Source organism: Eurytemora carolleeae, unplaced genomic scaffold (genome assembly GCF_000591075.1).
Source record: "Eurytemora carolleeae unplaced genomic scaffold, Eaff_2.0 scaffold1021, whole genome shotgun sequence".
NCBI classification, from domain to species: Eukaryota; Metazoa; Arthropoda; class Copepoda; order Calanoida; family Temoridae; genus Eurytemora; species Eurytemora carolleeae.
The window spans coordinates 133,805-155,193 of NW_019396999.1; the positions used below are offsets into that span (position 1 = coordinate 133,805).

At 30.8% G+C, this 21,389-nt stretch overlaps 1 protein-coding gene across 1 annotated transcript in view; it reads right to left on the minus strand.

Moving 5' to 3' along the window:
• Positions 1–21,078, minus strand: part of LOC111710926 (protein slit) — a 66,949-nt gene extending 45,871 nt beyond the window's left edge. Inside the window, exons 1-6 of the mRNA XM_023485132.1 lie at positions 20,737–21,078; positions 19,201–19,275; positions 6,314–6,425; positions 3,911–4,017; positions 2,589–2,662; positions 2,410–2,484 (exon numbers count right to left, since the gene is read on the minus strand). Coding sequence (XP_023340900.1) covers positions 2,410–2,484; positions 2,589–2,662; positions 3,911–4,017; positions 6,314–6,425; positions 19,201–19,275; positions 20,737–20,825 — 532 coding nt within the window. The 5' untranslated portion in view covers positions 20,826–21,078. The remainder of the gene's footprint in view (positions 1–2,409; positions 2,485–2,588; positions 2,663–3,910; positions 4,018–6,313; positions 6,426–19,200; positions 19,276–20,736) is intronic.
• Positions 21,079–21,389: the final 311 nt, after the last annotated feature.

Here is a 21,389-nt window from a genome sequence, read left to right on the forward strand (position 1 = left end):
GCTTTAGCTTACATATATATATATATATATATATATACATATGAGCGAAGAGCGTTATTATATAGGTTTAAAACAATGGTTTGATCATTCAATTATTATGTGTAGTTCACCAAAGATTGCAGTTTATATTAAACAATATTATTAAATTTAAATATTCTGATTTTACGTATATTACTCCAATTCTATACATAAAATAAAATGTGTGTCTTTGTATACGAAGCAGAATCTAAATTTGAAAAAAATTTAGAAATACTAGGCTTTTAGGGCGCTTCGTGCCAATCTTCTATTTCAATTGTGAACATGTTCTCTGTGTATACATTGTAAAACAAAAATAACAAAATTTGGCGGATTTTATAAAAAAAAATATTTCGTTGATTTTCAAAATTTTCAAAAAATAATTTGTTAGAGGCATATTTTGATCGTCCATAAACCTTCCCTGGGGTCACGTGAAGTCACACAAAAAATGTGGGTCCGATCGGTTTAGCCGTTTTGACGTTTAATGGATATAGATATAAACAACAAACAGACAGACAAGCAAAGTATATTTAAAGAAGCCATAATCAATACAAATCAAATAATTCGAAAACTTTACAATCGGAAACAAATTAACAAGTTAAAAAATTCATCGCGGAACTTAAACTTTTTGATAACTTTTAGTTATGCACTTTAAAATTACATGAAAATGCTTAAATTTATTTGAAACCTTTAAAAAGCAGAACAATATGATGTTAAAAATTAATAAAATGCCTATGCTATTAACCACCAAACACCAAAGAGTAAATATGTTATAAATTAGAATTTTTATATTATTAAATATATAATTAATTTACACGGCACCAGAAAACTGACTAGATCTAAGTTCTGACATATTTGTGGTAACTCAGTTGATGATGATTAGATCAAAAACCATCAAAGAAAGCGTGATAAACACGAAGCTTAAAAATCTATAAACAAACAGGAACGTGTGATTTTTTTTGAAATGTATAGGCTAACAAAAAAGTATAATTAAAGAAACAAATAATCAATATTCAATGGTATTAATTGGTTCGAAATTACAGACTCAATAAGTACAAAACCTGGACATCTGAATCACCATGATTTAGCCTGTGGACCATCGTGCAAAACAAATGCTTAAGAAGGGACTTCGAGTGCGGGGGGAGGAGGGTGGAGGCAAGGAATGTTATTGAAACCTCGTATTACATCTATTCAAAGGGGAACTGGGTCAAGTGTGAATAAGAACGGAAGGAAGGAAGGAAGGAAGGACGGAAGGACCATAAAGATGGATAAAAGAGACAAAAAAGGGAAATTTTTAACAGTTTAATGTTCTCCAGAAATACGTTTCCCATCTTATGTAAACGTTTCTAAGAAATACAGTTTTAAATCCGTACATAAAAATGTAAATAGCTTAAATTTCTGTCTTACCAACTGCAGTATAGTTTGTGTCCTATCAATTGCAGTACACTTTGTGTGTAAACAATTCTTTGTGAGTTTCTACAGTAAATATGCCTTGTTAAAAGTGTAGGGGTAGATTAATGTGAGAAAATGTAGCTGAGCTGGTGGTGGGATAAAGTTCAAGGATTGTGGAATAGAATAGAATGGAGGAGGGATCGACCCGGTTCGCCTCACAATATGATTATACATTACATGCTAAACAGACGGTACTTCATTTGGAAAAGGGATTTATTAAAGGGTCGTCTTTTATTTTAAAAATGTGTGGTTTTAGTATATCAAAATGAATGACAATGTTTATTTAAAAAATAAATATATTACCACATTTAAAAAGTAAAAGACGACCTTTGAAAAACTACGGTCAGCAAAGCATTTATAATCATATGGTGAGGCGGTGCGAGTCAATATAACCACACTTCTTATATAAAGTTCAAGGATGAGGTTGAGTAAGGGCTAACCAGATACATTCGGGTCAGTTTTACCATTTCTTGAAACAAAATATCCGGAAGTTTTCTTTAAAAATTGATTCTGAAGTCAGAACTCCAGAATTTTGGGATCGGGCATAATTTCCAGTGGTGGTCATGCCCTCAGGGATAACTTTAATTGAGGGATCAAACATTGATCTTCAAACTTAAAAGAGTCCACATTGGATGTCGAGATTAAGCGTTTAAGAAAAATAATATCCAAATTTCAAATTTTGAACAATGAAACTTTGAAATACGTAAAATAAATTTCAATCTCACGACCTTTGATTGACAATTTGTCAAATATCTGAACGTAGATTAGTGAGATACGGTATGAATGAAGTCAGGATTGAAGATACTTTGAGGTAAAACAATTATTTCTCGACCATTTTGTTTTCTTATCATTAATTGACTAAATAGCAGAACAATCACTTTAAACTTACTTTTTTTGCCCAGTTGGAACAATCAATAATAATAAAAAAAATAATGATGATACCTGTGCATTTAAAATCCTTCTTTTTCAGTTCAGCAATCCTTTTTCCAGACAAGGAATAGGGCGATTGACACCGAGCTGAACAAAATTTCATTATTTAAAAAATTATATTTTCCAGAAAAAAGTGTTTTTAACATCCATTCGTTAAGAAAAATTAATGAATATTTAATTGATTTAATTACCTAAAGTTGCCAAAGTGTCAAAGTTGAGAATCCAGTCTAGACCACAGTCACATTTTAGAGGATTCGGTTCAAGCCTAAACAGTCACATTTTAGAGAATTCGGTTCAACCCTAAACAGTCACATTTTAGAGGATTTTGGTTCAAGCCTAAACAGTCACATTTTAGAGAATTCGGTTCAAGCCTAAACAGTCACATTTTAGAGGATTCTGTTTATGCCTAAACAGTCACATTTTAGAGAATTCGGTTCAACCCTAAACAGTCACATTTTAGAGGATTCGGTTCAAGCCTAAACAGTCACACTTTAGAGAATTCGGTTCAAGCCTAAACAGTCACATTTTAAAGGATTCTGTTTATGCCTAAACAGTCACACTTTAGAGAATTCGGTTCAAGCCTAAACAGTCACATTTTAGAGGATTCTATTTATGCCTAAACAGTCACATTTTAGAGGATTCTGTTTATGCCTAAACAGTCACACTTTAGAGGATTCGGTTAAAGCCTAAACAGTCACATTTTAGAGGAATTGGTTCAAGTCTAAACAGTCACATTTTGGAGGATTCGGTTCGAGCCTAAACAGTCACATTTTAGAGGATTCTGTTTATGCCTAAACAGTCAAATTTTAGAGGATTTGGTTAAAGCCTAAACAGTCACATTTTAGAGGATTTGGTTTAAGCCTAGACAGTCCCATTTTAGAGGATTTGGATCAAACCTAAACAGTCACATTTTAGAGGATTTGGTTAAAGCCTAAACAGTCACATTTTAGAGGATTCGGTTCATGCCTAAACAGCCACATTTTAGAGGATTCGGTTCAAGCCAAAACAGTCACATTTTAGAGGATTTGGTTCAAGCCAAAAAAGTCACAATTTAGAGGATTTGGTTCAAGCCAAAACAGTCAAAACTTTGATACGAAATTTTACAGAATTCAAGGCCGGTTAGCATTACCTAAAGGATTATAGTCAATGTAATGTATGCTACTATAAGCTATTACCTAAGGGATTGCCCCTATAAGCTATTACCTAAGGAATCATTGCTTCTTTAAGCTATTACCTAAGGAATTATTGCCTCTCTAAGCTATTACCTAAAGACTTATTGCCTCTCTAAGCTATTACCTAAGGGATTATTGCCTCTTTAAGCTATTACCTAAGGAATTATTGTCTCTCTAAGCTATTACCTAAGGAATTATTGCATCTCTAAGCTATTACCTAAGGAATTATTGCCTCTCTAAGCTATTACCTAAAGAATTATTGCCTCTCTGAGCTATTACCTAAAGAATTATTGCCTCCCTAAGCTATTATCTAAGGAATTATTTCCCCTATAAGCTATTACCTAAGGGATTGAAGTCTCGGTAAACTGTGTTTAATGTTCTCTGGAACAGTGCTAAGATTATTGTTCTGTAGTGTAATGGAGACCAACTGAGGAAGGGACCGGAATGCCTTAAGTAATAAATTTAGAAATTTTTTTTATTGATTAATTTCTTTGCAAATAAAAATTTTCTAATTCCTTTATCTTTGGAACCTGATGGTGTAAACCTTTAATTTATCAAATTTAGGCCCTTACAGAAATATCTTGTCTGTGGCAAGGGGTTGCATAGATTTATACAAATATTTATAAAAATATTTTAGAACTTAAAAAAAAACAATAAAAAAGACAATTGATTATTTTAAATAGTAAAATATGAGGTTCAAATTGGACAAAGTAAAAAATGTGAAGAGGGGTTGCCATTTATCTTTTATCTTTGAAAATGCAAAATCAAGAACTTTAGGAGCTATATTTTTTGGTTTTCATTCAAACAATCACAATCAGGTTTTTTTTATAACGAAACTTGAAATTCTTCTCTACTAAAGCGTGCAATAATTAGGTTGCGTGTTGCAATTTAATATTTGAAAATTTGCGATAATGCAGCCAGCGATCTTCCATTTAAAGAGAGACATGTACAACTCCCAATTCTACCCTTTGAACGTGTATTTGATTAAAAATGTTGAATATATTGTCGTTTTTCTAGTGTTTAATTCTAACAGTTTCTTCCATTGTTAAAAAAAGGTTTGGTTTGGATAAAACCGTATACTGTACACTGAACATTATATAGTTTGGTTAAGATTAAAGGGACGGTAAGCAAAATTTCAATTGATCTTCAATTTAAAAAGGGACATTCCCGATTAACAACGCTACCCTTTAGACCTTTGAAATATTATAGAGGACAGAGAACTAAATGTATACTGAATATATCTCTTAAATACTGTGTAAAAAGTCGTAAAATTGGAGTGTACAATGGCATACTGTGTGAACTAAACGCGGATGACGTCACATTCGAATTCGAACTTGAATACGCTGCCAACAAGCGTTTTTGTAGATAAAAAAGAAGAGTCTGTAAGCCTTCGACAGTCAAAGGTTAAAAGGGTTCCATTGTGAATTGAAGGTTACTTAAAATTTCACGAACAGTCCCTTTAAGAATCCTTAGATACAAACATGACAATAGAATACAACACAACAACAGCCCTCATATCACAAACATACATGATTCATACTATTTACAATAATAATACTTGTCTCACATTACATACACTCTACTATTCAGTAATTACAACATTCTCAACATTCTCAAGTTAGACAAAATAAAATAAAAGTTAAAAGAAAACCCAATGAACATATAACGAATATAGTAACAAAGAAAACCCCAATGAACATATAAAGAATATAGTAACACATAAAACCCCAATGAACATATAAAGAATTTAGTAACAAAGAAAACCCCAATGAACATATAAAGAATATAGTAGCAAAGAAAACCCCAATGAACATATAACGAATATAGTAACACAGAACACCCCAATGAACAAATAACGAATATAGTAACAAAGAAAACCCCAATGAACATATAACGAATATAGTAACAAAGAAAACCCCAATGAACATATAAAGAATATATTAACAAAGAAAATCCCAATGAACAAATAACGAATATAGTAACAAAGAAAACCCAATGAACATATAACGAATATAGTAGCAAAGAAAACCCCAATGAACATATAGCAAATATAGTAACAAAGAAAACCCCAATGAACATATAAAGAATATAGTAACAAAGAAAACCCCGATGAACATATAAAGAATATAGTAACAAAGAAAACCCCAATGAACATAAAAAGAATATAGTAACAAAGAAAATCCCAGCGAACATATAAAGAATATAGTAACAAAGAAAACCCCAATGAACATAAAAAGAATATAGTAACAAAGAAAACCCCAATGGACATATACGAATATAGTAACAAAGAAAAATAAATCTAGTAAAAATTAATTTCCAACTCCGAGCAAAAAGCCAATTCAATAAAGTAAAGAAAAATTCTAAAATTAAGAAACAAAAATACAAAATATAAGTAGATATATGTTTACATAAATATTTCAACAATCTCACGGGCAGCCGTAGTACATTTGCATTTCCGAGCTGTGTCAACCTTTCTGGTTCTGCAGTTTGTACTGTATCGCCCGGACATTGGGTAAATACAGCAGACACTCAATAATAGGACTAGCTGGTGCAACAAGGTTGACGCGGTCAGACTTTAGATTGAATTTTTTTACTAAAGGGTCAGGGGTGCGTGATCTTCACTATGAACAAGGAGAAGATATACTGCTCCTTTAGTTTTGACTTTAAGCACAATATATATGAGAAATTCAAATTCAAAATATTTTTGTTCTTCTCGTTTCTCCTTTATTAAATTAAGATCTAACCTCTCCATCAATACAGTTGATATTGTTGTTGTCCAGCTGTAGTATCCGTAGGTAGGGCAGGTTCTCCAGGCTACCAGGAGCCAGGCTGGTCAGCTCGTTGTAGCTCAAGTCACTAGATACATGGATAGTTAGATATATAGATAGTTAAATACATAAATAGTTAGATAGATAGATAGTTAGCTACATAGATAGTTAGATACATAGATAGTTAGATACATAGATTGATGATTGAATTGATGGATATAAAGATATATAGATAGATAGATAGATAGATAGATAGATAGATAATACGATATGAGGATGTAAAGATAGTAAGATAGAAGGATATATAGATAGATAAATAGATAGATAGATAGACAGATACATTGTGATAGACAGAGGAATATGTAGGTAAATAGATAAATATGTAGATAGATAGATTTCTTCTATCTCCTTCTATCTATCTATCTATCTATCTATCTTTCTTTCTATCTGTTTGTTTATTATAAGAGTAAACCTCAAGATCTCAATCTCTCTCCATTATTTAGATAATTGACGAGTGATTGAATTGTCATCCCGCAGACAACATAAATTCATAATAGATAGATAGATACTTAGATTTTAGATAGATAGATAAAAGGATAAACGGATAGATAGATAGATGTATTGGTGCCACTGGAAATAGGAAGAAAAAAATTAAAATTTAGTTCAAAATAATTGTTTTCGCAATTATTTTCTAAACAAATTTATTTTGGTAAATTAAAAATGTCATAATGTCAGGCAAATGTGTTACGTTTATAATAGATTTGGTCTTTGTGATTTCATTAAATGTCAATCATTCCATACCATAGATCATCCTGCAACCCTTTTTTCGCGAACACTCCCTTTAATTCAAATTTTTAATTCAGTTGTACACTGATATATATTCTACGTATTATAGTATTGCCCTTGGCTTAGTTTATTGATGATAAATGAATTCAGATTGGATAGAGTCGATAGATTTAAATAGAACACCCCCAGCATTGGAAAAGTCATTTATCATTTTCTTCTCAGCAATGTCTTAATATTCAATTCCTTTTTTGTTAAAATAGTTTTAATGATTGAATCTGTTTACTGCAGGGTACCGTTGGGACTCGGATATAACAAAGTAAAGTTTTTTTTAAAACAAAAATAATTTCTTATTTGCATGAAATGTAATTTTTTGCCAATAAGTTGCACAAAATAAAAACATTACATTTCTTACGGACGTTTTTTTCAGACACCCGATATTTGTAATCAAGAGTAACAAATGATCTTAATATAAATATGTTTGAACAAGATTTTCTATTTTCTATTCTGTTTTTATGTATTTATATTATAGCTTTGGCAAATCCGTTCTAAGCTCAACTGGGGGGGTTAACGTGGCTCAGGGGTGTACAAGGAAATAAAGAGCAATGGGGAAAGAAACATGGGAAAAATATATATTTCTTGCTCCCTTAACCCGTCTAAGGGCCGGGGCAATTGATCCAGAATTTGACTGATAAACAATAAGACTAGTAATGGAAGAGGTATAAGACTAGTGATGGAAGAGGTATAATACTTATAATAAAAGAGGTAAAGACTAGTAATGGAAGAGATATAAGACTAATAATTGAAAAGGTATAATGCTAATAATGAAAGAGGTATAATACAAGTAATGGAAGAGGTATAATACTAGTAATGGAAGAGGTATAAGACTAATAATGGAAGAGGTATAAGACTAGTAATAGAAGAGGTATAAGACTAATAATGGAAGAGGCGTAAGACTAGTAATGGAAGAGGTATAATACTAGTAATGGAAGAGGTATAATACTAGTAATGGAAGACGTATAATATTAATAATGGAAGAGGTATAAGACTAGTAATAGAAAAAGTGTAAGACTATTAATAGAAGAGGTATAATACTAATAATGGAAGAGGTATAAGACTAGTAATGGAAGAGGTATAAGACTGGAAATAGAAAAAGTTTAAGACTAGTAATGGAAGAGGTATAGATAACGTACATAGAGCAAAGTCGTGCACAACATTCTCTGCGGGGAATAAGATTTTGCGGTAAATTTTTATTATTAAAACACAATTAATATCTCCGTTCATATAGGTCCATCGAGCTGTAACTAGGAGATAAGTAACAGTTTTAGAATAGTTTATTTTTATAAAAAATGTTTCTCGTTCTTTAATTTCTCTGTTTCAAGTTTACTACTCTCACAAAATGACAATTGAGACGTATTAGAAAAAAAGGTAATAACGTTGCAAATGCGCGGAACATGAAGCTTAAAACATAAAAAAATATGCGAAGGCGCGTAAATACTACTCATATTACATGTTATTTTTGCTCTTTTTCCTACTTAGTGGATTCATTTTCTTTATTGTAAATATTTAAGTTCTGTCAGTACTACTCATGATTATTATTATTTCTGCTCTGTGGCCTGGTAAGATTTCGTCAATACTAATCATGATTACAACTATTTCTTTTCTGTGGCCTGGTTCATGTTGCGTCAATACTAATCATGATAACAACTATTCCTGTTCTGTGCTATAGTTTAGATTGCGTCAATACTATTCCTAATAGATACTATTTCTGCTCTGTGGCCTAGTTTGTGTTGCGTCAATACCAATCATGATAACTATTATTTCTGTTCTGTGGCCTGGTAAGATTACACCAATACGAATCATGATAAATACTATTCCTGCTCTGTGGCCAAATTCATGTTGCGTCGATACTAATCATGGTTAATACTATTCATGCTCTTTGATCTGTTCATCTAAAGTCAATACTGATCATGATAAATACTATTTCTCTTCTGTGGCCTAGTTCATGTTGCGTCAATACTAATCATGATAAATACTATTTCTGCTCTATGGCCTACTTGACATGATAGTTAGGGGTGTAATGGATGATTTGCTTGTAATATAGCTGTTGAACAATGTAACTATAAATTAGTTAAAGGTTTCCTGTTACGAGACAACAATTTCACAGACAAATATTGTGAACAGAAACCATTCTATTGTTCATTATAATCTTATTCAGGGACAAGAGAGGGGGGGGATTTAAGTCTGTTCATACTTTTGTCGTCCACAGGATTTAATCAATTCCCCCTGGAGTACGTGAATATTATGGTCAAAACCCATGAAAACGATACTTAATAATGAGGGATTTAATCACATTATTCTAAAATTTAAAAGTTTATGTAAAGGTATTTTTTGTAGATTACCGATTTTTTAATTTTTTTGACCTCCCCTCATTTTACATTTTACATGCTGCTTGAAAAGTCTTGCGAAAAAAAGAAAATAATAAAAGTTTTTGAAACAGTTGAATTCATTCAAAAGATTTTGCCAAAACATACATTAACGTTTTAACAGGAACGGGATGGACCGTTCTTTGACTAAGAACCCCAAGAACGGAACGGAACGTGGATGGAACGTGGATGGAACGTGAATGGAACGTGGATGGAACGTGGATGGAACGTTCGGAAAAAGAACGATTCCAACAGTGTTTAAAATAGCAAAAAAAGGAATGTATTTCAAAGCGTTTTAAGCTAGATTTATTTTTAAAAAAAGTAATTACATTGTCATCTAACTTTTCATGAATTTTTAAAGCTATTTAAAGGGGCTGTAAAGGAAAAATGAAAGGGGCTATAGGATGAAACCTGAGAATCTCAGGCGTGAAACGATACATATAAAACATCTATCTGATGTTCCTGTCTCGAGAAATTATTATAAAACTGTGTCCAATGTATACAAAAATTTATATATGCTATTTAGTATAAAAGTTATTGTATTGGCTGAAGTTCTGGTGACGTAATACTGACTATATGGACTGTATGTAATATTATTATCAATTATATCAATTAAAAATGCAAAATCAAAATAAAAAAATCATAATAGGAGCAAACCTAAGATTCTCAGGCTCTTGTGGGATATCATCGTTTTCAGATTGGTGGCGTATTTGTTGAATATGATCTGTTTAATACTACTACTTTTATACAAAATTGCAAATATATGAATTTTCGCATAATTTTGACACAGTTTTATATCAATTTTTCGAGACAGGAACATCAGATAGATATCTTATATGTATCGTTCAACGCCTGAGATTCTAAGGTTTCATCCTATACCCCCTTTCATTTTTCCTTTAATCATCATTTTCTTGTTCTCGACTCTCTATATTTTCTAAAGGTCTACTTTATATCAATGTGAATTGCCGTTTTTCAATAACAACATATAACGATTAATTTGTGTTAAATATACAAAAGATAAATTGTAAAAGTGTAAAAGTAAAATAAATAACGAGGAACTTTTGCCACAATTGTGAATTATTTAAAAGAAATTCAAAGAGGAAAATCAATCAGAAATCGAATATTTAAAAAATGGAAACGGGGGTTTTGGAACTCTGGGAAAAAGAGATCAGAGAAGAATTAGGAAAAAAGAATGTACAAACCGGCGAGAATCGTTGAGATATCCCTTAATTGGTTTTTTTTCTTTCAAATTTAAGGTATTTTGGTTTTTAGCCGAATTAAAAATAGACGTTTGTTAACTCTGATTTTTCCTTCTCTTTATCTTTTGAGCCTGATGTCGCGCGTAGACCTTTAATATTTCAAACTTAAAATTTTGTTTGATCAATTAGTCTGAGTTTGAAATATCAAAAGTTTTACACTTGCAGATTATAAAATTTGAGTTTGTGGCAAAAACTTATTTCCTTTGTTTAACTTTTCAAATTTTTTATAAGCCTTTGAAATTAAAAAAAAAGATTTAAAACGGATATAAAAAGTTTAAGTTTGGGGGTTTACAATAAGACCGGAAGCTTGGAATAAACGAGATGAGCAAAAAGTTTTAATTTTAGTTTAAACTTGAAACAACTACAATTCTCAGTGTGTATAATATTATTATTGTTGCACCTCAGCTCACAACAGTTTAGAAGTTTAATTCTAAAGTTATGAAATAGAATTTAACAGCATCAAAATTAATTGTTTCGCTAGAAGTTTCAAAGAAAATGTAAACTCTTCCAAAAAAAATAAAACCCAGTACGAAAAATCTGGGAATTTATTTTCAAAAATTTGTATCCCATTTTTTACTGTTTTTTCGGGGGGTTAAAAAATAACTCCATTTTGTGGACCATTAGCAAAATATTTTTCTAGAAAAATGTACACTGGTAAACAAGCGGACAAAATTCTTTTCCAAAAAATATAAATGTTTGTCATCTAAGGTAAGGGTGCATCTAGGAACAAGGAAGGGTTTCATCTAAAGATTTAAACCTGCTCCATGGAAGTTTTAGATCTTCTTTGTACAAATATTAAATACGTTTACTGAAGACAGACAATTAATACAATAGAATTGATCATTATATTAAATTCGAAATAAATTTACTAAAAAAGCATTCGGACATATTCAGCCCCCCTCAAGCTCCAGTATAAAGGCCTTATTCTGATGTTAGTTTTATTAGAGCAATATAAAAATGTAATTGAATAAGTTTGAACTTTGTCACTTTGAAATCGACTACATATAAACATACACAGGGTGTTGCATTATAAGTTGTCGAGGACATATATATTTACAGGGTGTTTCAAAAGCAGCAGTTGAATATCTATATGTATACAGGTTGTTTCATTAGAAGAGTTTAGTACATTTACATAAAGGGTGTTTCATTTAAAGTAGTCGAGTACATATATTTACATGGTGTTTCATTAACAATAGTAGAATATACATATGCAGGTTGTTTCATTAGAAGCAGTCTAGTACATTTACATAAAGGGTGTTTCATTTAAAGTAGTCGAGTACATATATTTACAGGGTGTTTCATTAGCAGTAGTAGAATATCTATATGTATACAGGTTGTTTCATTAGAAGTAGTTTAGTACATTTATATAAAAGGTGATTCATTTAAAGGAGTCGACTACATATATTTACAGGGTGTTTCATTAACAGTAGTAGAATATATATATGTATACAGGTTGCTTCATTAGAAGTAGTCTAATGCATTTACATAAAGGGTGATTCATTTAAAGCAGTAGAGTACATATATTTACAGTGCGTTCCCTTTCCCGGTTTAAGACATTTCATCTTAATTTTTTTACTTAATTAAATTTGTTTGACGTTTTTGATTCGAAATTTAAAACAAAAAAATAAATAAATGCAAAAACAAGAAAATGATATTAAAATGCCTTTAATTGTTCAAACAAAGTTTTGAAAATGTTTACAGTTAAATCCAAAATTAAATTCTTAAAGTTAAATTAATATTAATGATGTGAAAATGAAAAACACTGCTCAGAAATTTTAATTTATTTTTTTTTAAATCAAAGATATAACGTTTTATGGAACACCCTGTATCTCCTTTTATAATAAATATAGTGAAGAAAGTTTATCAAGTTTATATTAACACATTGGATAAAGAACCGGGATCAGTCCTTCAACAAGAAAATTAAACAACTTTTTTAATTTCGTTTTATGTATGAATAGTATTTTCATTGAATAGGAATTGAGTCTTCGCCCCAAATTGTGATTTGCTAATTCCTAGTTCTTTACAACCCAATATGTCGCATACCTTGGATATTTCGAACTATAAATTCTGTCTGATTAAATTACAAAGATATAGAAAATTTGATTTTGTGGAAAAGACTCAATTTCTTTGTTTTTTTGTAATTTTGTTAATTTTGTTTGTATTTTTAATCCTTTTCTTTTTCTTAAATTTTTCCGCCTTTTAAGCTTAATAAATATTTTTAAATGTTCTGTTATTTTCGCCCTTTTTTATGTTTATCCTAATTTTCAGGCTATTTTTTAGATTTTTTATTTTTCTGATTCACTTTTTATCAACTTAAGTCAGCACTTTTGTGTTTTGAATCTCGGATCAAGCATTGATTCCATTTTATGCAGACCTGCGCAATATTCTAATTCCTTGTCTTTATACCGTGAACGGTGGTCATATCCTTCAGCGATAACTTTTATTGAGGGATCAAATACCCAAATTGGATATCAAGATAATGTTTTTAAGATTAACGATGCTCCACAGGAACGTTCCAACCTTTCTTCATTTTTCAAAACTATTGATGTGGATTCGAATCTTTTTTTTCATTTTTACTTATCTTTTATCTTTGATCATCTTCACCACTTTACATTTTTCCTCCATGTTTGTTTTTGTCTGATTTATTCCACGGCGTCCAAAAGTGACATATTTAGAACTCTTCCATCAAAATTTGATTATAGGAAAACATATTTTCACCCGGCCGCCATTTTTATTCAAAATATTGTTTTATCCTGATGGGCCAGGGGAGAAAACAGGTTCTAAACAGAGAACTTGACAAAACCTAATTAAAAATACAAAATTTAAAACAAATTATATTTAAAGGGAAGGTAAACGTGATTTAGAGTGACATTTATAGAGCGACATGTCTGATTAAAGGGACTGTAAAGGAAAACTGAAAGAGGTGATAGGATGAAACCTGAGAATCTCAGGCGTTGAACGATAAATATAAGACATATATCTGATGTTCCTGTCTCGAGAAATTGATAAAAAACTGTGTCAAAAGTATGCTAAAATTCATATATATACAATTTTGTATAAAAGTAGTAGTATTAAACAGATCATATTCAACAAATACGCAACCAATCTGAAAACAATTATATCCCACAAGAGACTGAGAATCTCAGGTTTGCTACTATCAAAATTTTAAATTTTTAATTTGCATTTTTAATTGATATAATTGATAATATTATTACATATAGTCCGTATTACGTCATCAGAACTTCAGCCAATGGCAGTGCAGTATACTGGTCACGTGATACAGGCGGAAATCACATGACCAGTAATAAGTTACGTCACAGTCCCTTTAAAGAACTAAACCTTACCAAACCTAAAGACAAGAAACCCAGAACAATATTTTTAATATTTTGAAAATTATCTAATACTAGCTGAAGAATTTTAGAAAATTAAGTTTGAAAAAAAATATGTTACTCAAGGGTTCCCTCAAATACATTTCAATCCATTCAGTCAAGCCGTTTGGGCAGCTATAGCTGACATATTAATATATACATATATATATATATTTTTTGTTTTAGGAAAAAATAGCGTGTCAAGATAATTTTAATGAACAATGATATAGTTACACAATATATACATACAATGCCAAGAAACAACTGATATATCATAATAATGATGATTATATGATCAAATATTATATATATGTTGATTGTAAAGCCAAAAAATAATAGAATTTGTTTAACAACGCAAGTCTATTATACATTTTTTCCTTTCCTTGTTAAATGTCGCTTTACATGAATAGCAATGTAAACATAATTTGAAATGACCCCTCCTTTTTCAAGGTGGCTTTTCGTATTTATGAAGGTATCCACTACACGACTATCTGAGTAACAATTATGTAGATATTGTCGTATTCCTAACTTTAAAAGTTCAAAATTCACAACAACAAATAAACTTCATTATCATTTCTTCAGCACTAAAACCCGTAATTTCACTTTTCTTTTCTATTTAATCAGACGAAGATTTCAAAGGTTCCCATATCAATCAAAAATACCATTCTATAAAATCAAGGGTCAATTTTAATATCGTCTACAGTTCCTTTTAATAAGACCATAAATTGAAAAAGTTGTATTGATTAGAGCTGATCGATTAGTGGAGATAAATGGCCGGGTTTGGACAAGAATAGGCTGAATTAATGATCAGAGGATACCTCCTACACATATAATGAGGTTTATTATCTGTATACTACTCCCTTGGGACTCATCGGTGCTTTTATATTGTGTTCACAAGGGAGGGGGCATTTCTACCCCCCGCCCCCCCCCTTCCTGAAAGCAACAGAAAAACTAATAAAACTTAGCTAATTTTTATAAATTTAGCAAGTCTCTATAAAGCAGATAGAAACTTTTTGTTAACGCTTGTTTAAGCTTAAAATACCGTTATTAAAACATGCTCAAAATGTTGAAGAATACTTTACAGAAAAAAATATGCTTGTTTATTGTTTTGTAAAGGTATTTTATGTGTTTTAAAACTAAATATATAATATTACACCTTTAAGAAATCAAACCTAATGTATCTTATTACTAGTAAAAAAAAGAAAAAAAATCTATTTTATTTGAAAACTTTTATAGTTTAGTTTAGGAAGTTGAATCCATTAAGAAGTTAATATTCCTTGTTTGAGGCTATGTCGTGAGATTTATATGAATACCGATCTTCATATCAAACTATCAGCGAGTATAAAACCTTGAGATTTGATGCTAGATAATCTTTTCGTCAAAATATTTTAAACCTCTACATTGTATGAGTAAGAGGGTTGAGTTTGGAAACCATTTGATGTGATTTATGAATATTTGAAAAATAACATTTTATACAAGCATAATTTAGTAAAACTGACACATTTTTCTAAAAGTTAAAACCCAAAAGTAAAAAAAAAGTAAAAATAAGTATCAAATTTTTACGCACCCTTTTCTAGTGACAATTTCAATTTTTAAAGTTGGTTTTCAAGTCGCAATATTTCTTTAAATAGATCATAAAACTCAAAATTTAGTGGATTTTTCTGTTCAAAATCATAAAAATAGAATTTTTCCCAGATAAAATTTGTCATGTGAATTGCCACAAAAAATGTGGGCCCTAACGGTTCAGCTGTTTTGACGTTTATAGCATACAAACATCTCAACAAACAGACAAGCCAAATATATATATAATGTAATTTATATTTTGATATTTTAAAGCATTGTAAATTCAAATGATGACTTTTCGTTTTCTTAATAAAATAATAAACCACACACATGATCTAAAGTTTGGGGGGGAGGGGGGAAAGGAGCGGATATGAAAAGAAAGGAAGAAAGGAGAAGGTATGAAGAAAGGAAGGAGAAGGTGAGAGGAAAGGAGAAGGGATAAGGGGGAAGTAGAAAGTGAAAGAAATTAGATGAATGGGAAATGGAAAGTATAAGAAAGAGAGAAAAAAGTTAAGGAAGAAATAAAGAGAGAAGAAATGAGGGGGAGGGTAAAGGAAAAGGAAGGGACAGTCTTGTAGGTTGATGGCAAATATTATTTTATGACAGGAAGGGGGGGATAATGAAGAGGGGGGGGAGGGTGGTTATCCTAAACCAACAAGTTAATATCCTATCCTCCTGCTAGCTTAACTATTCAATATCATCCCTATCCACTACATGGGGATTGTAGTCAGAAATGTCGTCTAGTGAACAATAGTTTTCTGGTCCCTTTGTAGCTTGGTGGTATTAACCATAGATATTTCAAAACTTGACTTTTTGATCTTGGAGACTTCAAATGACGTCAAACTAGAGTAGATTTGAATCTTTTTTGTTTTTAAATATATCTCCTCTCATTAAAGAGCTATTGTGAAGAACAGAATTACAGAAAAATATCAAGGATATACGAAATCAGTTTAAAAAGATACATGGAGTTAACTATTAGAGCATGCGATAGGTAATTTTTAAACCAAATGTGTTTTATTGAGAAGTTTTTAGTTTTAATAATTATCAGACTGGAAAATTTAACTGAAATGTCCCGAGCTCATTTCTCCAAACTGCTGAGGACGATGGAACGCGCATATGTAATCAACATGATCAGCTCCGTGCACATTTCAAGGGACTGTACCATAGTTTTAGTAGAAGTAAATATTTCCATTTACTGATAGCGCTGATAGAATGATTCATAACTCTGATTGGATAATGAGATAGATAGAAAGATAGATGTTACCGCCAAACTATTTCTTTTGGTTCAGAATAGACAACAAAAACATGGCTGAACCCTGATTGGATCAGGGGCTAATGAACTCGGCATACTGGAGTGGCTGTAAGCGTAATTTCAAGTGTCTCTCAATGCAAAGATGGCAATGACCGATTTACAACGGCATCCTTGAAATGTGAAAGTTATTGCCGTAATTCCAGGTTTAAAAAAGACACTTTGTGTCAAATAGAATTTTAAGTATAATAGGTGGCAACAGAGAAATGGACCAATTATACACGACGTCACAAGTGTCAATATAACAAGGAAAGCGAAATTGTCTCACATTAGTTGACAGGTTTTCCAAATTAAATCAAAAAGCGTAAAAACAGAAAAAAGAAATTGAATTTATTTTACTGTAAGATAGGCACAAATTTATTTAAAATATTCTCACTATTTCATAATTTTGTCGCACACAAAAACTGAATTGACGTAAGAATACAGGTGTACTGAGAGTGTACAAATTCTACGTTGCCATCTATTGTACTAGAATCTATTTGCTTTGTAGAGAAACAAAAATTTTTTAAAAACTGTCAAATTTATACCCATATCTAATTCATATCAGACAAAGCTTTTAAGGGTAATATTGTGAATCTGGAATTGTCATCTTAGCATGAAGGGTCACTTGAAATTACGCTTACAGTCCCTTTAACGTGCTCGAATGTTTACCTTGTGATATATTGCGCTCGTGGTTTAACCAGAATTTAAAATTGAATTTTAATCTGTTTATATCAAAGAGTTTTAAAACAAAGATATTAAATGAATATCCATAAATAAAAAGAGAGAAATTTTTAAAAAACATTTTGTAAGTTTCTACTTTTTTAAAATTTAAATAGTTAAGTAATTAAATTTTTTTTTTTTCACTGAAATCTTTAAAGACTTAAGACGTCAATTAAAGGTTTATCTAAGAAAATTTTCTATTTAACTTCTCAAATATCCTACAAATATACCCCCCCCCCCAAAAAAAAAAACAGAAAATATTCCCTGTTTTGAATTTTTGTCGAAATTCAAAAAATTAAATTTAATATTCTCATAAGCCTAAAATTATCCCAAATTTCTTATCAAGATCGGAATTCGGAGTATCTTTTTTTGTGTAAATTTGAAGGATTACCAAGGTTTTAAATCCCAAAACTGGTCTAAACCCCATCCATACATACTTTAAGTATGTATTTGACCGTGTAATGGAAAATTTATATATAAAATGTAAAACCTATTGGATTATTGGATTTACACTGGCTTTCATCATGTTCATGCATTCTTATCAAGTGTGATAAAATTGAGATAAATTTTAAATAGTTTATTTTGACGAGATTTCTGCAGTTTAAGCATCAAATATCAATGTGAACAAACAAAAAATGTGCATAAAAAGTAATGTTTTCATGAGGCAGCACCCAGAATAGTTTACCACATATACTTGAAATAAGAAGAGTCTCTAGTTCTGTAGACCAACTGTAGACCAGTTCTATGGTTTCATTCAAACGCTTTCATTTCCCTTTAACCCGCGTAAAATCATTTCATTTCCTTCACTATTTCCGAATTTATTTGACAAAAGAAAACATAAAGTAATAAAGGGACTGTCCTTGAAATTTCAAGTGACCCTCAATTTAAAGAGGCCAATGCAGGATTCAAAATGGAAAGAAATAATATCGTTTTTCTAGCCTGAAAATTGATTAATTCTCACAATTTGTTTCTGCAGCAAGAGATTCGCAATTTTTTTTTTAATAGAGAACCCACAATTGGAAATAACCAATGTTCAAGGGGAAATCATTAATATCTCATTTAATTAAGCAGATAAAGTGTTTCAGGACAACGTCATGAATGGAACACTCTAAATATGAAGTGTTCCTTGAAATTTCGTCTACGTCCCTTTAATGTATTTTTATCGTTTATTCTAAACGTCATTCTATAATTTGTAATTTATAAAAAAAATAGCCTTTGTCACCTTTAGGGTATAATAGCTAAAATATAAATGAGAGCGAGGAGCTTTATTATATATATAGATGAGCAATTTTTTCAAAAACGAGCGAAGGTTCATAGTATTAATATAGTCGCTTTCTGTAAAAAAAAATCTTTACACTGTTTAGAAAGAAAATTATTAATATTTAGAGAAAATTTTAATCTAAATAAATTTGAAATTAGATTCAAATGATAAAAGATTTAAAAAGTTACTCACAGTTTGACCGTATCCCTCGGTATATCAGACGGAAATTCTTTTAAGCCAGAATTCGAGCAATCTACAGTGTTACTCCTGAAATATTAATATAATTACTCCTAAAATATTGAGAAATATAAACAGTATTACTTCTGGAATATTTATATCATTACTCCTGAAATATTGAAAAATATTAGCAGTATTACTTCTGAAATATTTATATTATTCTCCTGAAATATTGAGAAATATCAACAGTAATACTACTGAAATATTTATATTATACTCCTTAAATATTGAGAAATATCAACAGTATTACTTCTGAAATATTTATATTATACTCCTTAAATATTGAGAAATATCAACATTATTACTTCTGAAATATTTATATAATGACTCCTGAAATATTGAGAAATATTAACATTATTTACTTGAAATATTGATAAATATCAACTGAATTTCTCCTGAACGAAATATTAGAAAATATCAACAGTATTTCTGCTAAAATATTGGAAAACATCAACAGTATTACTCCTAAAGTATTGGGAAATATCAACAGTATAACACCTAAAGTATTGGAAAACATCAACAGTATTTCTGCTAAAGTATTGGGAAATATCAACAGTATTACACCTAAAGTATTGGGAAATATCAACTTCTAAAACATATTAAATTACTGAGAATGTTAAATTGAAATTTATCAATGATAACATGGAAAATAACTCCCAAAATTTAATTTAAAAAAACCTTCCATGCTCCAAAAAAAGATTAAAACTACATCGATATCGATTAAATCCCGGTTTAAGGTTATTTAGATGAAAATTTACAATTAAAGCAAGAAAATAAGGATTTCGCAAAAATACTCAAATAGTTTCTTTTGATAGACTCAGGAACAAAAAAACTGTGGAATAGAAAGACGATTTGTCAATAGAACATGAAACTCAGCAATTATGCGCAGTGTACACAAACCCGTTTCACTAGTTGACACCAACTATTTTCTTTGTTACATACAACGTCAGATTGTTTAAGTGTCGTTTTATTAATCCATAGTTTTATGGGGTCCACTGTAAATTCTAATATCATCTTTACACAAGTGCACTTCAATTTTTATTTATATTGCTGTTGTTTTATAGCAATTTTTGGAATTGCTTTTTTATTAAAAGAGGTTGGAAATATTAACTTTTATGCATGTGTAATTGCAAGCGACAATTTCTTTATAGAGTGACACATGGAATTCACAACGATACAATTTTTTCGTCTGAGCAAAAATGTCAAAAATATTTTTGGTTTGACAATTTAATTGCTGATTTTTAACTTTAGTTGTGTCCATGAAAGTGAGATTATGATACATAGTGCAAAATATTAAAGGAAATTGAAAAAATTCAACATTATTTAGGCCAGAAAAACAACCATATTTTTCCACTAATTGTTGCTCAGATATAAGAATACCATGTTAGGTTCCATATTTAATTCTGGGATAATTTGAAATTACATTTTTTCAGATTTTCTCTTTAGTTGTGATTTCAAAATTTTTAAAAATTTATTAAGTTAAAATTCTACCTGCATGTACAGGGGGAGGGACAGGGGGCGACGGGGGCATAAATGAGCAGTGCGGCGGCAACAGCTATGCTGAAACCTCTGAACACCATTTTAGCCCTTGTTAAATCAACCAATTTTAATTTCTTTAAAAATGTGTAAAACCTCCAGTTAGCAATTTTTCAATCTTCACTTTTTCCAATTGTTGAATTTTTCACTTTTCAAGCTGATTTCAGCTTTCACATTGTGCTTACAGGCCTAATTCACTGCCAGCGTGTCACTTGTAAAGTGCTCTGTGCAAATTTAGAATTTTATTTAATTTCACGCATTTTCACAAATCTGGCATGAAATCTTCTCATGAGAGCGGTCGCCCATAAACTAACCGAAACGAGATGTTTAAGAAAGAGACGGACAGTAGTGCGATCAGTGGTACGGTCGGGCCGTGTCACAAAGGAGAATTCGGACCGGGCCAAGAAGATACGGACCTTAGGTCTGCAAAATAGGGCGGACCGGACCGAGGAAAATAAGGCGAGTCGGGCCACAGAGAGACACCAAAGCCAAAGGATTAGAGTCCAGTAAAGATAATATGGAACGAATTGCTTAAAAGGGTAAAAAATCATTTCTATTTCTTTTCTTCCTTATCCGATTAATGTGTTTGGCCACCATTTAAAACATTT